Here is a 16,963-nt window from a genome sequence, read left to right on the forward strand (position 1 = left end):
TTCTATGCTCATGGGTACTGAGTAGTGTTCTATGCTCCTGGATACTGTGTAGTGTTCTATGCTCCTGGATACTGTGTAGTGTTCTATGCTCCTGGGTACTGTGTAGTGTTCTATGATCCTGGATGCTGAGTAGTATTCTATGATCCTGGATGCTGAGTAGTGTTCTATGCTCCTGGATGCTGAGTAGTGTCATATGCTCCTGGATGCTGAGTAGTGTTCTATGCTCCTGGATACTGTGTAGTGTTCTATCCTCCTGGATACTGTGTAGTGTTCTATGCTCCTGGATACTGTGTAGTGTTCTATGCTCCTGGATACTGTGTAGCGTTCTATGCTCATGGGTACTGAGTAGTGTTCTATACTCCTGGATACTGTGTAGTGTTCTATGCTCCTGGATACTGTGTAGTGTTCTATGCTCCTGGATACTGTGTAGCGTTCTATGCTCATGGGTACTGAGTAGTGTTCTATGCTCCTGAATACTGTGTAGTGTTCTATGCTCCTGAATACTGTGTAGTGTTCTATGCTCCTGGATACTGTGTAGTGTTCTATGCTCCTGGATACTGTGTAGCGTTCTATGCTCATGGGTACTGAGTAGAGTTCTATGCTCCTGGATGCTGAGTAGTGTTCTATGCTCCTGGATACTGTGTAGTGTTCTATGCTCCTGGGTACTGAGTAGTGTTCTATGCTCCTGGATACTGTGTAGCGTTCTATGCTCATGGGTACTGAGTAGTGTTCTATGCTCCTGGATACTGTGTAGTGTTCTATGCTCCTGGATACTGTGTAGTGTTCTATGCTCCTGGGTACTGTGTAGTGTTCTATGATCCTGGATGCTGAGTAGTATTCTATGATCCTGGATGCTGAGTAGTGTTCTATGCTCCTGGATGCTGAGTAGTGTCATATGCTCCTGGATGCTGAGTAGTGTTCTATGCTCCTGGATACTGTGTAGTGTTCTATCCTCCTGGATACTGAGTAGTGTTCTATGCTCCTGGATACTGTGTAGTGTTCTATGCTCCTGGATACTGTGTAGTGTTCTATGCTCCTGGGTACTGAGTAGTGTTCTATGATCCTGGATGCTGAGTAGTATTCTATGATCCTGGATGCTGAGTAGTGTTCTATGCTCCTGGATGCTGAGTAGTGTCATATGCTCCTGGATACTGTGTAGCGTTCTATGCTCATGGGTACTGAGTAGTGTTCTATGCTCCTGGATACTGAGTAGTGTTCTATGCTCCTGGATACTGTGTAGTGTTCTATGCTCCTGGATACTGTGTAGTGTTCTATGCTCCTGGGTACTGTGTAGTGTTCTATGCTCCTGGAGGCTGAGTGGTGTTCGCTATAACATACTTTCATAGTCGGTTTTGTTGACTCTCACCTTAAACTGCCCTTAACAACTTCTGAGTCTTTTGGAGAGGATCAGCTTAAGCAAAATGATGTGTAGTATCACTGATCTACAAAGTATAGTATTCCCTGACAAATAATAATATTTGTGGAACCTGGGTCCAGCGACTGTCAAGCCAACACCTTAACTGTTACACCAACAGGTTCAAACCTCTTGGCTTAACGGTTAATGTGTTGGCCTGACATTCGCTGGATCAGGATTCGGGTCCCGGTCAGGGCTACCTTCCGAATTCGCTACAACATTCTTCCATAGTTGGTTTCATTGACTGTCCCCTTACCTGCCCATAATTGACCCATTTTAAGCTACAACTTCCGAGTCTGTTGGAGAGGATTAGTTTGAGCAAAGTGAGGTGCGGAACAGTTCCTAGCATTTTTTACCTGCAGCAAGCCTAATGGATAGTGCTGGATAGAACCCCCCCCCCCCCCACACACACACACACAAAAACAACCAAACAACTGGCCCTGCTCATAATAATAGGCCACATCATTAGTAATGATCTGTTTATTGGGAACAGCACCGTTTTCTCCATTGACCAGATGTCAGTACTACAGTAGTATTGGTTTGGCTAGCTGACATACAGAGATCTCCAGTCTAAAGTAGAGCTGCTCACCAGACAGAGGGAAGTTTCCAACCCCTTGGCCAGAGGGAGTCTTGGTTCTCCTGTATGTGCGTGGGAGAGTGGAGATGGTTTTGCTGACTGTGCCTCATCAGGGCATGTGTGATCTCATGCCTGGCTCGCCCCCCCCCACTCTTCCCCTTCTCTGTGTTTCCAGGGGCTAAGTTCAAAAGAAATTATGGCAGTCAGCCATGAGCCATGAACTCTCCTCATCTGGCACCATAGCCAATTCCCTCAAACTCAAATCTGGACCTCGAAGGCAGTTCCACTGCGTTTTTTCATAGTTTCCCTCTAACCAGAGACTGATTTAGACCTGGGACACCAGGTGGATGCAATTAATGATCCGGTAGAACAGAAAACCAGAAGGCTCCGGACCTCTTAGGGTAAGAGTTGAATACATCTGTCCTATATAGTGCAATACTTTTGACCAGAGCCCTATGGGTCCCTATGGGTCCTGGTCAAAGAGGTGCATTATATAGAAAATAGGGTGCCATTTGGGACATAGCCCCTCTCCTCGTACGGCAGGCCTTGATATGCTCTGTTTCTCTCTGCTGACTCTTACTGAGGGATGATAGCTCTGTGTGTGCATACACGCTTGCGTGCAACACACTGTAGCCTCATCGTCTGTCGCTCTGAAGGAAACAAGCCACTGTAAACCTCACTCCATCCTGCCCTCGACCCCCCTCTCTCTCCCGTCAAACTGTTGATTTAGACAAGGCTCTCTTGTCCTATTATGGACCCAGCTACCACTGGAACACTGGAGATCATGTGGAAATGTTTTTCTGGTTTGCAGGGGGACCGCTGATGAAGAAGCACAGCTGGACTTAAGTTCCAAGCCACCAAAGACTGAGCAACAAGCAACCATTATTCAAAAACCACTACTCTGGGAAAAAAGAAACTAAACCCCCAACTACCATCATCCAGACATGAGTTAGTGAGTTATCTAGGATCAGCATCATGCAGGGTCAGCTCACTGGGCACAGATGTAAATTCCACATCTAATTTTGTTAAAATATCTTGGGAACAACATTGATTCAACCAGTGTGTGCCCAGCTGGAGTGTTCATACAGCATAATGCTTTTTACAGAGATCTGTAACCCACAATTGATATTTCAGTTTCACAACCATGTAAGGTCTGGTCCACTTCAAACTGGACACCCATCTCGTACTATAGCCTACTTCATGTATCATTGTATTTGTATATTCAGCATTTGCTGGTTTGTGGTACTGTTTAGAATTTCTGCAGCTGAAAACAGTGGAATAGCATGCTGTCCAGTGGTGTACTTGTAAATCACGCTGCCTCACGTCTGCCTCTGGCTCAGAAAAGGCTTACTTACATTTGACATTTTAGTCAGTTCTTCTTCTTAATCAGTGGAATACACCCTGTGGCATTTACTGGAATATCATAAAGCAAGGTCTGTGAGTTCTCCTCTCTCAACAATACCTCTGGCTCTGCACAAATTGAAGCATACTTGTTCTGCTTTAATGAGTCATGTCATGGTTTATGAGGTGTGGGATTATGAAATGGACTAGCTAGGTGGTTCTAGAGTATGTCCCAAATGGCACCCTTTCCCCTTTATAAAAAGTAGTGCACAATATATAGAGTAGGGTGCCATTTAGGACCCAGATAGTGTCCTTCTGGGGTTTTTGTCTATTAAAACAAGGAAGGGCTCTGCTTATAATAAATTGATTTAACTTTGATGCCAACTTGGTGCCCATGTGGTACTGTTTACAGTTTGAATACCTTTATAGGAGCTGATTACCACTAAAGAGAGAGATGGAGAGTAGTTACGGGGCCTCTGGGGTTTCTCAGAGTGGATAAATCAGACATTCACTGTACTGTAACTCTCACTCACAGTCAAAGTGTGCACAAACACACACACACACACAGATACACTCGCTCTCACGCACACACACCCATGAACACACACGCTCAGACATGCTGATCTACAGGTTAAGGCCCTTTATATAGTTAACAGCTGCAGGTTGGATTTCCGCCTCTTTATAACTTAATAATTCTTCGCAGTAATTTATAGCTACTGTGTCCTGTCCTGTTCCCATTCAATTAGAATAACAGAACTTCACTTCAAATCAAATCAAACTGTATTTGTCACACAAATACAAATGCGCCGAATACAAGTGTAGACTTTACTGTGAAATGCTTTACTTACAAGCCCTTAACCAACAGTGCAGTTCAAGAAGAAGAAAATATTTACCAAGTAGACTAAAATAAAAAGTAATAATAAAAAGTAACACAATAAGAATAACAATAAAGAGGCAATATACAGGGGGCATCGGTACCGAGTCAGTGTGCAGGGGTACAGGCTAGTTGAGGTAATCTGTACATGTAGGTGGGGGCGAAGTGACTATGCATAGATAACAAACAAACTGCGAGTAGCAGCAGTGTACAAAAGAGAGGGGGGTGGTCAATGTAAATTGTCCGGTGGCGATTTTATGAATTGTCTTATGGCTTGGGGGTAAAAGCTGTTGAGGAGCCTCTTAGTCCTAGACTTGGCGCTCCTGTACCACTTGCCATGCAGTTGCAGAGGAAACAGTCTATAACTTGGGTGACTGGAGTCTCTGAGAATTTTATGGGCTTTCCTCTGACACCACCGATTATATAGGTCCTGGATGGCAGGAAGCTTTGCCCCAGTGATGTACTAGGCCGTTCGCACTACCCTCTGTAGTGCCTTATGGTCAGACGCCGAGCAGTTGCCTTACCAGGCGATGATGCAATCGGTCAGGATGCTCTTGGTGGTGCAGCTGTAGAACATTTTGAGGATTTGGGGACCCATGCCAAATCTTTTCAGTCTCCTGAGGGGGAAAGGTTTTGACGTGCTCTCTTCACGACTGTCTTGGTATGTTTGGACCATGATAGTTTGTTGGTGATGTGGACACCAAGGAACTTGAAACTCTCAAAACATCTAACAGCTGCCTGGGTGGACGAGATTACAAAACATCAGAATTTGAGACAGTCCATGTGCAGAGGTGTCATATGAATACATGGGATATGTCCCATTTGGCACCCTATTCCCTTTATAGTGCGCTACTTTTGACCAGGGCCAATAGGGCTCAGGTCAAAAGTTATGCTCTATGAAAGGAATAGGGTACCTTTTGTAATCTTGTCCACCCAGACAGCTGTTAGATGTTTTGAGACTTGTATCAACATGTGAAGAGAAGTTCTGTTATTCTAATTAAATGTGAACAGGACAGGACACCGTTACTACAAAGAGTTATTAAGATATAAAGAGGTGGAAATCCAACCTGCAGCTGTTAGCTATCGTCTGAAAGCATCCGTCTTCGATACAGTTCATGTGTACTGCAGAGGTGTCATACAGATAGATGATGATATCAAACAGTTTCTCAGCTAACAATTCTAGGGAGCGAAAAGGGATTTGTAATGTTCCCATAATGTTTGTTTCCAATTTTCCATTAGTTAGTGGAACATTCTATCTATGTTAGCAAAAACCTTCGGATCATTTTTTTTTGTTGCACGGTTTGGTGTTAGAGTTAGGAGAACATTCCCTTAATGTCAAAAAGAAAATAGCAATAACGTGGGTTACCATGTTCTCAGAATGTACTATAATGACACGAGTCATGGGGCGCTGCAAGAACATTAATGTGTCCAGTTTTCTGTGGGTTAGGAGAATATTCCATCAACTTCCGCCCCAAAAGTTCCTCCAAACATACCAAGTTCTATTTGACAAGAACCCTTTTCCTACAATTTCTGTGGCCCAGCGGAAAACGAATTAACATAATTTTAAAATCCTCATCAAAATCCGCCTGTTTAAGCTACACTCTTAGAAAAGAAAAGTGCTATCTAGAACCCAAAGAGGTTATTTGGCTGTCCCCATAGGAGAACCCTTTCCACAGAGGTCTCTACATGTAACCTAAAAGGGTTCTACCTGGAACCAAAAAGGGATCTTCAAAGGGTTCTCCTATGGGGATAACCCGTTTGGAACCTTTTTTTTAAGAAGGTAGAGACATCGTTTTTTTGCATGGGCTGCATCTCAATCCACCATATCTCTCTGGCAAAGTTAAAGCAATGTTTGTCAAACCATAAGACATGCCGAAAGTAAGTCTTCTCGCGAAAACATCTAAAGCGTCTGAATGTTTTGGCCTACCCCTCTGTGGTAAGAAGAGACTCTCACCACGCTTCCCTCTGTTTTGCTCTTCGACCCCCACAAGCATCAACGAACTTGTCTGAACTCGATACAGCCTTTTCTGACAGCTTCTGTCTGTAGCGTCCGAACAGTTTGGGCTACAAACTAATATATGTCTCTCACAGACACACTACTGCACATATCGGTTGTTTTGCTCTAGGATGCCCACAAGCCTCACAAGACTCATCTGAAGGTCCCCAGTACCAGTTTAAAAAATGAATGGAAATACACTGAACAAAAATATAACGCAACATGTAACGTGTTGGTCCCATGTTTCATAAGCTGAAATAAAAGATCCCAGAAATTTCCCATATGCAGAAAAATCTTATTTCTCTCAAATGTTGTGCACACATTTGTTTACATCACTGTTAATGAGCATTTCTCCTTTGCCAAGGTAATCCATCCACCTGACAGGTGTGCCATATCAAGGAGCTGATGAAACAGCACGATTATTACACAGGTGCACCTTGTGCTGGGGACAATAAAAGGCCACTCTAAAACATGCGGTTTTGTCACACAAAACAATGCTACAGATGTCTCAAGTTTTGAGGGAGTGTGCAATTGGCATGCTGACTGCAGGAATGTCCACCAGAGCTGTTGCCAGAGAATGTAATGTTCATTTCTCTACCATAAGCTGCCTCCAACTGTGTTTTAGAGAATTCGGGCAGTACGTCCAACCGGCTTCACAACCGCAGACCATGTGTATGGCAACGTGAGGGCGAGCGGTTTGCTGATGTTAACGTTGTCATGCCATTCATCTGCCGACATCACCTCATGTATTAGCACGATAATACACGGCCCTATGTCGCAAGGATCTGTACACTATTCCTGGTAGTTGAAAATGTCCCAGTTCTTCCATGGCCTGCATACTCACCAGACATGTCACCCATTGAGCTTGTTTGGGATGCTCTGATCCATGCCCCTACCTTTTGTTTTTACTGTATCTGTGACCAACAGATGCATATCTATATTCCCAGTCATGTGTAATCAGTCCATAGATTAGGGCCTAATGAATTTATTTCAATTGACTGATTTCTTTATATGAACTGTGACAGTAAAACCTTTGGAATGGTTTTATATTTGTGTTCAGTATATATATGGAGATAGTTCAGTGCCTAAAATAAGGGGTTGAATACATGTCAAAAATATATATATAGTTTCCTGATCTTTATTGTACTGTATCGCTCAGATATAGGACAAACATTTCAGAACAAACTCTCTCGTTGGGACCCCAAGGGGTGCACATTTAGGTTTTTGTCCTAGCACTATACAGCTGATTCAAATAATCAACTAATCATCAGGCTTTGATCATTTGAATCAGCTGTATACTGTTAGGGCAAAAACCAAAACGTGCTCCCTTTGGGATTCTGAGGACCGAGTTTGGAGAACGCTGCTCTAGAGGGTTAATGTTTGTTGTTAGCTGGGTTGTAATGTCATGGAGTTTAATTAAAGAGCCTCTGAAAACCTAATGAGGCCTGTTCTGTGTTTGTGTCTCTGTGATTACGATGGCTTTTAAAAGCTGTTTACAGTGCCATTTCCTCCCATCATTTCCCCCCCAAGTCATTTCTAATGAGCTAGTCTGTTACAGTTTCCACACAGCCCATTCAATAGTTTGTGGTAAATGAGGGAGTTGAAAGGTTAAATTCCATAACCAAGGTTTCCGACTGCTTATGGATTTGATTGCAACGCGCTACTTCAAGACCCAAAACATAATGTCTTAGAGCTTAACCAAGGCTGATTCATGGACTAGAAGGTGAGACTAATAGTTTAGTTGCAAAGGGGCAGGGTCCTTGGTAAATGGTACCCTATTCCCTACAAAGTGCATTATATATGGAATAGGGTGCCATTCTGGAGGCAGACATTGTTTATGCATACAATGTGGTAGCGTTACACTGGAGGCGTGCTGGCCTGGGCCCTGGGACCACATGGCCTTATGGGTAGTAAAACAGATAATGAGGACCATGTGGAAACATCTGAACACACACACACATACACACACACACACAGGAGCATGAAACAGCCTTTCTATAAAGACATTAGTGATGATTCAGCTGAAATATACTAGGATGAACTCCAGGATAAATATACGATGTGCTCTGTTGAACTGAAAGACCTTCTAGAACACTGTAATTACATGGGATGTGGGGATCACTGTTTATGTACCCCAACTCTGAATATTCAAACAGAGGATAGGGTATGTCTCTGTATCTAGCTTGTGACCTGTCTATCTGTCTGTGTCTGTGTGTCGTCTCTGTCTCTAAAGTGTGATCTGTGTGGGATGTCTCCATCTCTCCCTCCTTTCTGTCTCTAACGTGTGTGTCCCTGTCTTGTCTGTAGGACGGTGCTGTATGAGTGATCTGTCCCTAAACATGACGTGTCTGTGTCTCTATGTCTGTAGGACGGTGCTGTATGAGTGATCTGTCCCTAAACATGGTGTGTCTGTGTCTCTATGTCTGTAGGACGGTGCTGTATGAGTGATCTGTCCCTAAACATGACGTGTCTGTGTCTCTATGTCTGTAGGACGGTGCTGTATGAGTGATCTGTCCCTAAACATGACGTGTCTGTGTCTCTATGTCTGTAGGACGGTGCTGTATGAGTGATCTGTCCCTAAACATGACGTGTCTGTGTCTCTATGTCTGTAGGACGGTGCTGTATGAGTGATCTGTCCCTAAACATGACGTGTCTGTGTCTCTATGTCTGTAGGACGGTGCTGTTTGAGTGATCTGTCCCTAAACATGACGTGTCTGTGTCTCTATGTCTGTAGGACGGTGCTGTATGAGTGATCTGTCCCTAAACATGACGTGTCTGTGTCTCTATGTCTGTAGGACGGTGCTGTATGAGTGATCTGTCCCTAAACATGGTGTGCCTGTGTCTCTATGTCTGTAGGACGGTGCTGTATGAGTGATCTGTCCCTAAACATGGTGTGTCTGTGTCTCTATGTCTGTAGGACGGTGCTGTATGAGTGATCTGTCCCTAAACATGACGTGTCTGTGTCTCTATGTCTGTAGGACGGTGCTGTTTGAGTGATCTGTCCCTAAACATGACGTGTCTGTGTCTCTATGTCTGTAGGACGGTGCTGTATGAGTGATCTGTCCCTAAACATGACGTGTCTGTGTCTCTATGTCTGTAGGACGGTGCTGTATGAGTTTATGCGTGATCTGTCTGTGGTACATTGTCTATGTCTCTGAACTTGGTCTATCTGTGTCTCTCTATCTGTAGGATGGTGCTGGTGCTGTAAGAATGATCTGTTTATACGTGATCTGTCTGTGGTACATTGTCTATGTCTCTGAACTTAGTCGATCTGTGTCTCTCTGTCTATAGGACGGTGCTGTATGAGTGCTGTCCAGGGTACATGAAGCTGGACGGAATGAAAGGATGTCCTGCAGGTATGTAGCTACAGTCGGTTACAGTATATGTAATGTTATAGGGTACAAGATACGCAGTGTATTTTTGCAGTGCACTTAATGTTATAGTGTACTTCAAAGGTTAAACAAGAGGTTCAACGAAGACATACCAAGGGGTATTACGTTTTCTCATTCAATTCACGAGTCACAATGCCACACCAACATAAAGATTCCGCTGGCACATCGTCCTACCCCTGCATGTTTCCTTTTAGCTTCATCCGTCTGGTTTTGGGGTTCTTTAGGGTTGTTAGAGTTGTTTCAATGAGACTTGTGTGCACCCCAAATGCCCCCCTATTCCCTATGTACTGCACTACTTTAGGGCTCTGGTCAAAAGTAGTGCATTGTATAGGTTATAGGATACCATTTGGGATTACCCCCGGTATGTAGGGAGATGCAATCATCATGGTACCTTCTATTCCCTGTTCCACAGTGGCCCCTATAGACAATGTGTATGGTACCTTGGGCCTGGTCAAGGCCATCTCCACCCAGGAATACTCTCACATCTCCAAGCTGCGGGAGGAGATAGAGGGATCTGGGTCATACACCTTCTTCGCTCCCAGCAACGATGCCTGGGACTTGTTAGATGAGGTAAGTCAGGATAAGTATCATCTCTTACAGCTGGAAAATTCCAAGTCAGACAGTCAGTTGAATCCAACAGCGATAGTTTTAGGTTTTTTCAGTGCCAAAACCATTCTGTGCTCGTTTAAAAGAGCTACAACATAAAACACCAGAATGTGTAGGTTGCTGTAAATCTTTGTCATCACTTTATGTTTAGCATTTATGTTATCTTAAGCCTTTCTATTCTGCATTTCAGGAAGTGCGTAGCGCGTTGGTGAGCAACGTGAACATTGAGCTGTACAATGCTCTGCACTACCACATGGCTAACAAACGCCTGCTGACCAAAGACCTGAAGAACGGCCTGGTGGTCGACTCCATGTACAACGACCTGGGACTCTACATCAACCACTACTCCAACGGGGTGAGCATCCCACTAGACCTACACCACATCATCTTCTGCATCCCAAATGGCACCCTACTCCATTTTTTGTGCACTATTTTGACCAGCGCCCATTGAATTTATTGGAAATCCGATGGTTTCCATGCCATGAGATAGGAAAGTTGCCATCATGGAAAGCTAAGGCTTTATTGTGTGCAGGTAGTTAGTTGTTGAAGGCTGTGTTGAGTGCACATTGGAGAGTTAAGGACAGTATGCTGTTGTGTGTTGTGTGCAGATACTGACTGTGCTGTGCATGTCCTATGTGGTGTGTTGTTATGTATGAAGATCGTGACGGTGAACTGTGCCAGGATTATCCATGGCAACCAGGTTGCCACCAACGGGGTGGTGCACATCATCGACCGTGTCATCACTGCCGTGGGCAACACCATCCAGGATGTCATCGAGGTTGACGATGACCTCACCACTCTCAGTGTAAGTCTTCTCTTTTGCCCTTTCCTACCTTTCCTTTCTACCTTTCCTTTCCTACCTTTCCTTTCTACCTTTCCTTTCCTACCTTTCCTTTCCTACCTTTCCTTTCTTTTCACCTCTTTTCTCTTCTCCTCTTGTCTTTTTCATTCTATTTTATTCGATTTACCGATTCAAATGGAGCATATGTTGGAGGATATGATGTGTTTTCTCACTACAGGAAGTGGCTCTGGCCTCAGGCCTGCTGGACAAGCTGGGACAACCCGGCCAGTACACCCTGTTCGCCCCCACCAACGATGCCTTCGCGAAGCTGGACTCAGACGTGCTTCAACGACTGATGGGTGACAAGGGTGTCCTCCAAGGTAAACCAAACCGCTGGGCCAGGCTTCAGAGCTCCCATCACCTCTGGACTGCCTTCTAGAAATACAGAGAGCAGCTCACAGGAGAGTACTTTAAATCAGAGGGGAGACATAGAGACTTTATATAGATCTCCACCCTCAGGCCATATCCGTGTTTAATAAGATGAAGGTGCAGGAAAAGTAACTCAATGGTTCCCGCTCGCCATGTTTGCAGGGCTGAGTAACCGCAGAGGTTTTCCATGTAAGCACTTTTTCATACTCGCCAACTAGTTACAGTCTGTGCTGTGGATTTGTAATCCTCAGGCAGTTGGCAAACTGAGCGTTCACCACAGGTTGTGAGAGTGAGTAATGAAAAAGAAAAGAGCTCTTGTTTCAGATGTTGGATCACATATGGCCTACGAAATAATGGCTTTTGAGACATACACTTTCATATGGTGAAGCTTTTTGATAATTTGACAAGTTTACAATCTAAACATTTACCGTCACACTATAATTTATGTCTGGGTGGCACTCCCATAATAAAACACTCTAACTTGTTCAAAAATATTTCCAAAAAGGTGTCGTTCTTATGGTGCTAAACACCACAGGGCAGGAAGCAGAAAGCAGCTGGCTCTGCCTGTGTCCGAAATTGCAACCTATTCCCTACATTCCCTACCTCATACGGCTCTGGTCAAAAGGAGTGCACTATTTAGAGAATAGGGTGTAATTTTGGGACACATCCCAGTCAAAGGGTTGGGACTGGAAAGGTTCAGAAGGTTCAGAGCATTAGGATGGTTGACAGTGGGGTGATGATCCCTAACGTCCCTGAGCTGTGAGATCCCGTCACTTCACACACAGTCTAACAGAGTCAAACACAGCAAGTAAAACTTTCTCCCTGCACTCACTAGTCTCCCAACACCAGGACCCAAGGGATCTAAGGGATCTCCAGGTCTCCCGAGTTTCATAGTCTGCGTCCCATATGGCACTTGATTCCCTACTTAGTGCACTACTTTTGACCAGGGCCCATAAGGATCTGGTCTAAAGTTGAGCACCTAAAGGCCCAGTGCAGTCCCAAAAAATATTTCCTGTGTTTTATATACACTCAGTGGCCAGTTTATTACCTAAACCCATCTAGTACCGGGTCTAAAAAGTTGTTCGATTCTTATCAAGGGACATAGCGTGTGCCAGGAAAACATTCCCCACACCATTACACTACCGCCACCAGCCTGCCTGTATCATTGACATCAGGCAGGATGGGGTCATGGACTCATGCTGCTTGTGCCAAATCCTGACTTTGCCATCAGCATGAGGCAACAAGAACCGGGATTTGCCGGACCGGGCAGTGCATTTCCACTCCTCAATTATCCAGTGTTGATGATCGCGTGTCCACTGGAGCTACTTCTTCTTGTTTTAAGCTGATAGAAGTGGAACCTGGTCTGCAATAGCCAATCGGTGACAAGGACCGCCGAGTTGTGCGTTCCGAGGTACCGTTCTGCACATCACTGTTGTACTGCGCCGTTATTTGCTCATTTGTTTGTTGCACCATTGTCTCCAAACCTTTAAATGAAGCAAATCGAGGTAAACTCAATCAATCAATCAAATTTATTTATAAAGCCCTTCTTACATCAGCTGATGTCACAAAGTGCTGTACATGAACCCAGCCTAACATCCCAAACAGCAAGCAATGCAGGTGTAGAAGCACGGTGGCGAGGAAAAACTCCATAGAAAGGCCAGAACCTAGGAAGAAACCTAGAGAGGAACCAGGCTATGAGGGATGGCCTGTCCACTTCTGGCTGTGCCGGGTGGAGATTATAACAGAACATGGCCAAGATGTTAAAATTGTTCTATGTGAACAACAAAAAGTTAACTGTCAACACTGGGCAGAGGTGCAAAGTACCCATTGGCAGTCAGATTTCTCGATGTATTTGACCCTTTAAAGTTGTTTGAAACGACCACCTGAAGTTTCTGCAAGATTTGGTGGGAGGGAGTTTTGACATCACCATGAGCTAAATTAGCTAATAGACCAACAAGAAAGAGAGTTCCAAACCTCTCTGCCAATAACAGCTCATTTTAAGTTTTTCCCTCCCCACTCAAACCACTCACAGACAGTCCTAGCAAAGTTCTTGCTTGAAAACAATCACACTAAGTTACTTAATTGTTTAATGGAGAATAGGTTGCCATTTGGGACGTAACCTGTGATTAATTTGCTATTCTGAAGCCATGCTGGAAATGACATAATCCAATGCATAGGCACCTCTACTACCATTCATTTGTATTGGTTACATTCAGAAGAACCCAGTGACACTTGTGAAGGATGTAGAGTAAAATTAGCGTCTCCCCTTTCCACAGTGAGGTCAAACTAGTTTGTAGCCCAAAAGGTTGGGACGCTACAGACAGAAGTTGGCAGATCAGCGTTACCGACTTCAGACGTGTCCAGCAGGATGTATTCATGAGAAGACCGATTTTCGGGATGTCTCATGAGTAGCTCTGACAAACACCACTGTAGCTCGGCCACCTTTCACCTCTGATGTGGAAGGCCGACAAATGTGATGCAGTAGATTGAGACGGAGCCAATGCAAAATATCTCTAGCTTAAACTGACAGGTTTTGATGGTGATTTTTATGTTATTTAGGATTAAAATGACGCCTGGCTAGTACAGTATATGAAGTCAAACACATATCACTTTTCCCGGGATGCTGGTCCAGTCTAGTCTGTAATGTAGTAACCCAACCAAATGAGGATATACTGTATGTAGGAGTATCGGAGTGTGTGGGACCGATTGACACTTTTCTCCTCTCCTCTCTCCTCTCTCCTCTCTCCTCTCTCCTCTCTCCTCTCTCCTCTCTCCTCTCTCCTCTCTCCTCTCCCTCCAGCTCTGCTGAACTTCCACATGCTGAACTCTGTCCAGTGTTCAGAGGGCATCATGTCCGGCCAGACCTTTGAGACCCTGGAAGGCCACAACATCGAGATTGGCTGTGACGGGGACAGCCTGACTGTCAACGGCATCAAAATGGTGTTGAAGAAAGACATTGTCACCGCCAACGGAGTCATCCACCTCATCGACGAGGTCCTCATGCCTGACTCAGGTTAGCTCCCCCATCTTGACCCACCTAATAATTATACATGTCATTTGTATAGTGCTTTCTTTTCTGAGCTGTGCTCCTAACACACAGTTTTTTGCATTTGCATTTGTTTGTTGGAATGTGCATGAACTGTTTTCACAAAATGCACACCACCTTTATTTAAATCTCCCTTTGCTGTTACACTATTATACAAGTCAGCCATACACATAGGCAAATAGATGGAAACAATGACAGCAAGACTAAGATCAAATCTGAAAACTGAATAAGTCTAGAAGTGTTATCTTTCAGTGGTAGATAAGCTTTTAATGGTGTTGTCTGTGTCCTCTAAGCCAAGCAGGTGATGGAGCTGCTCACCCCTTCCGAGTCCACCTTCAGTGACATGGTGTCAGAGCTAGGTCTTTCTGCAGCCATGGCAGCTGAGGCAGAATACACACTACTGGCTCCGCTCAATTCTGTATTCACTGGTGAGTACCCATCATGGCCTTGCTCAATTCTGTCTTCACTGGTGAGTACACATGATGGCCTCGCTCAATTCTGTCTTCACTGGTGAGTACACATCATGGACCCGCTCAATTCTGTCTGTAACACATCCCTCGTTCCCCTTAAATACTCTTGAATGTCCTGAACTCTTTCCTTTCTTGGTCCTCTTCCTCTCTCTAGCTTCTCTCTCTGTCCCCCTCTTCCTCTCTCTAGCTCCTCTCTCTGTCCCCCTCTTCCTCTCTCTAGCTCCTCTCTCTGTACCCTTCTTCCTCTCTCTAGCTCCTCTCTCTGTCCCCCTCTTCCTCTTTCTAGCTCCTCTCTCTGTCCCCCTCTTCCTCTCTCTAGCTCCTCTCTCTGTCCCCCTCTTCCTCTCTCTAGCTCCTCTCTCTGTCCCCCTCCTCCTCTCTATAGCTCCTCTGTCACTACTTTATCACTCCTCTCCACAGGTGGGTAATGCACACTGAGCTCCAAACCATGACATTAGTCTTGGTGTCAAGCGGACTCACTAGTGAGCAGTATACTATACATACTGCATACTGGTCTCCTGACTGCTGGAATGATTAATAGCTGGAGCCTTATGCCGCGCAAACCCTAAGAATACATAATTACCCCTGCGCACACACAGACACACATACACACATACACAGCATAGGAACATTCTAGACCTCACAAGGCGTGGGGAGAGATATCTCCTACCTGAATCCAACATTTGTAACGCATGTGTGATAAACTGAACCGAAGTATATTAATCAGTTGTATGATACACTAGCCTGCTGCATGCTATAGGAAAGGAAAGAGTCCCAGGCTTGAATAGCTGAGTTACGGCTTATAAATTCCTCCACTAAATTGTTCTCTAATTTAGACTCTACATGATTGGCCCATTGTCGACGTACCGTACTGTACAGACCAGAACAGCTCTATTTCTCAGACAGCACTTGTTAAAACGTCCTCTGTTATTAGAGCCATAGTTTCCTCTCTGGAGGAGGTAGCTCTTCTCCCGGGGGGGGGGGGGGGGTATATCAGTATATTACGTACGGGTAATGCAGACTGGAACAGTCACTGCCTGTGTCCCAAATGGCACCCTATTCCGTATATACAGTAGTGCACTACCTTTGACCAGAGCCCTATGGGAATAAGGGAATAAGGTGCAATTTGTGACGCAGACACTGTTACAATGTGGCTGATCAATCTGTCTGTGGGGAAGCTACAGAACCCGGGAGATTTCCTGGAAAATAAGGTTGACGTTTTACAATTGACTAGACCAGCAGACTGCATCATTAACCTATATTATGACTCATAATGACGATAATAATCACAATGGAACTTTTTTATGGTCTTCGTCCTAAGAAAACCTTTGATTTGGTTTTGGGCTAGCTCCTAGAAAACCTTTGATTTGGTTTTGGGCTAGCTCCTAGAAAACCTATTGTTTACAAACAGATGTATTTTAATCTTTTGATCTGTACACGTCTGAGTTTTGCCCAATACCGCAAGATCTCCTGCATTTGGCTGTAGTTTATTGTCTTTTTGTTTATCTAAGTATGCTATTAACCATGTAGTATATACTGTACTGTATATACAGTGGGGAGAACAAGTATTTGATACACTGCTGATTTTGCAGGTTTTCCTACTTACAAAGCATGTAGAGAAAAAAAAATATCACAGGTACACTTCAACTGTGAGAGACGGAATCTAAAACAAAAATCCAGAAAATCACATTGTATGATTTTTAAGGAAATTTATTTGCATTTTATTGCATGACATAAGTATTTGGTACATGAGAAAAGCCGAACTTAATATTTGGTACAGAAACCTTTGTTTGCAATTACAGAGATCATATGTTTCCCTTAGTTCTTGACCAGATTTGCACACACTGCAGCAGGGATTTTGGTCCACTCCTCCATACAGACCTTCTCCAGATCCTTCAGGTTTCGGGGCTGTCGCTGGGCAATACGGACTTTCAGCTCCCTCCAAAGATTTTCTATTGGGTTCAGGTCTGGAGACTGGCTAGGCCACTCCAGGACCTTGAGATGCTTCTTACGGAGCCACTCCTTAGTTGCTCTGGC

General features: G+C 44.4%; 1 protein-coding gene across 4 annotated transcripts in view; it reads left to right on the forward strand.

Annotated features, from left to right (window-relative positions):
* Nucleotides 1–16,963, forward strand: part of LOC109909102 (periostin) — a 34,653-nt gene that overhangs the window by 6,160 nt on the left and 11,530 nt on the right. For 2 of the 4 annotated variants that reach the window (XM_020508018.2, XM_031795807.1), the window contains exons 3-9: nucleotides 9,494–9,558; nucleotides 10,007–10,164; nucleotides 10,391–10,555; nucleotides 10,859–11,005; nucleotides 11,220–11,361; nucleotides 14,211–14,423; nucleotides 14,750–14,884. In XM_020508018.2, coding sequence (XP_020363607.2) covers nucleotides 9,494–9,558; nucleotides 10,007–10,164; nucleotides 10,391–10,555; nucleotides 10,859–11,005; nucleotides 11,220–11,361; nucleotides 14,211–14,423; nucleotides 14,750–14,884 — 1,025 coding nt within the window. Of the gene's footprint in view, nucleotides 1–9,493; nucleotides 9,559–10,006; nucleotides 10,165–10,390; nucleotides 10,556–10,846; nucleotides 11,006–11,219; nucleotides 11,362–14,210; nucleotides 14,424–14,749; nucleotides 14,885–16,963 lie in introns of all 4 variants that reach the window. The other 2 variants (XM_020508020.2, XM_020508017.2) reach the window with 1 other exon arrangement.

Source organism: Oncorhynchus kisutch, linkage group LG18 (assembly GCF_002021735.2).
Source record: "Oncorhynchus kisutch isolate 150728-3 linkage group LG18, Okis_V2, whole genome shotgun sequence".
Lineage (NCBI taxonomy): Eukaryota > Metazoa > Chordata > Actinopteri > Salmoniformes > Salmonidae > Oncorhynchus > Oncorhynchus kisutch.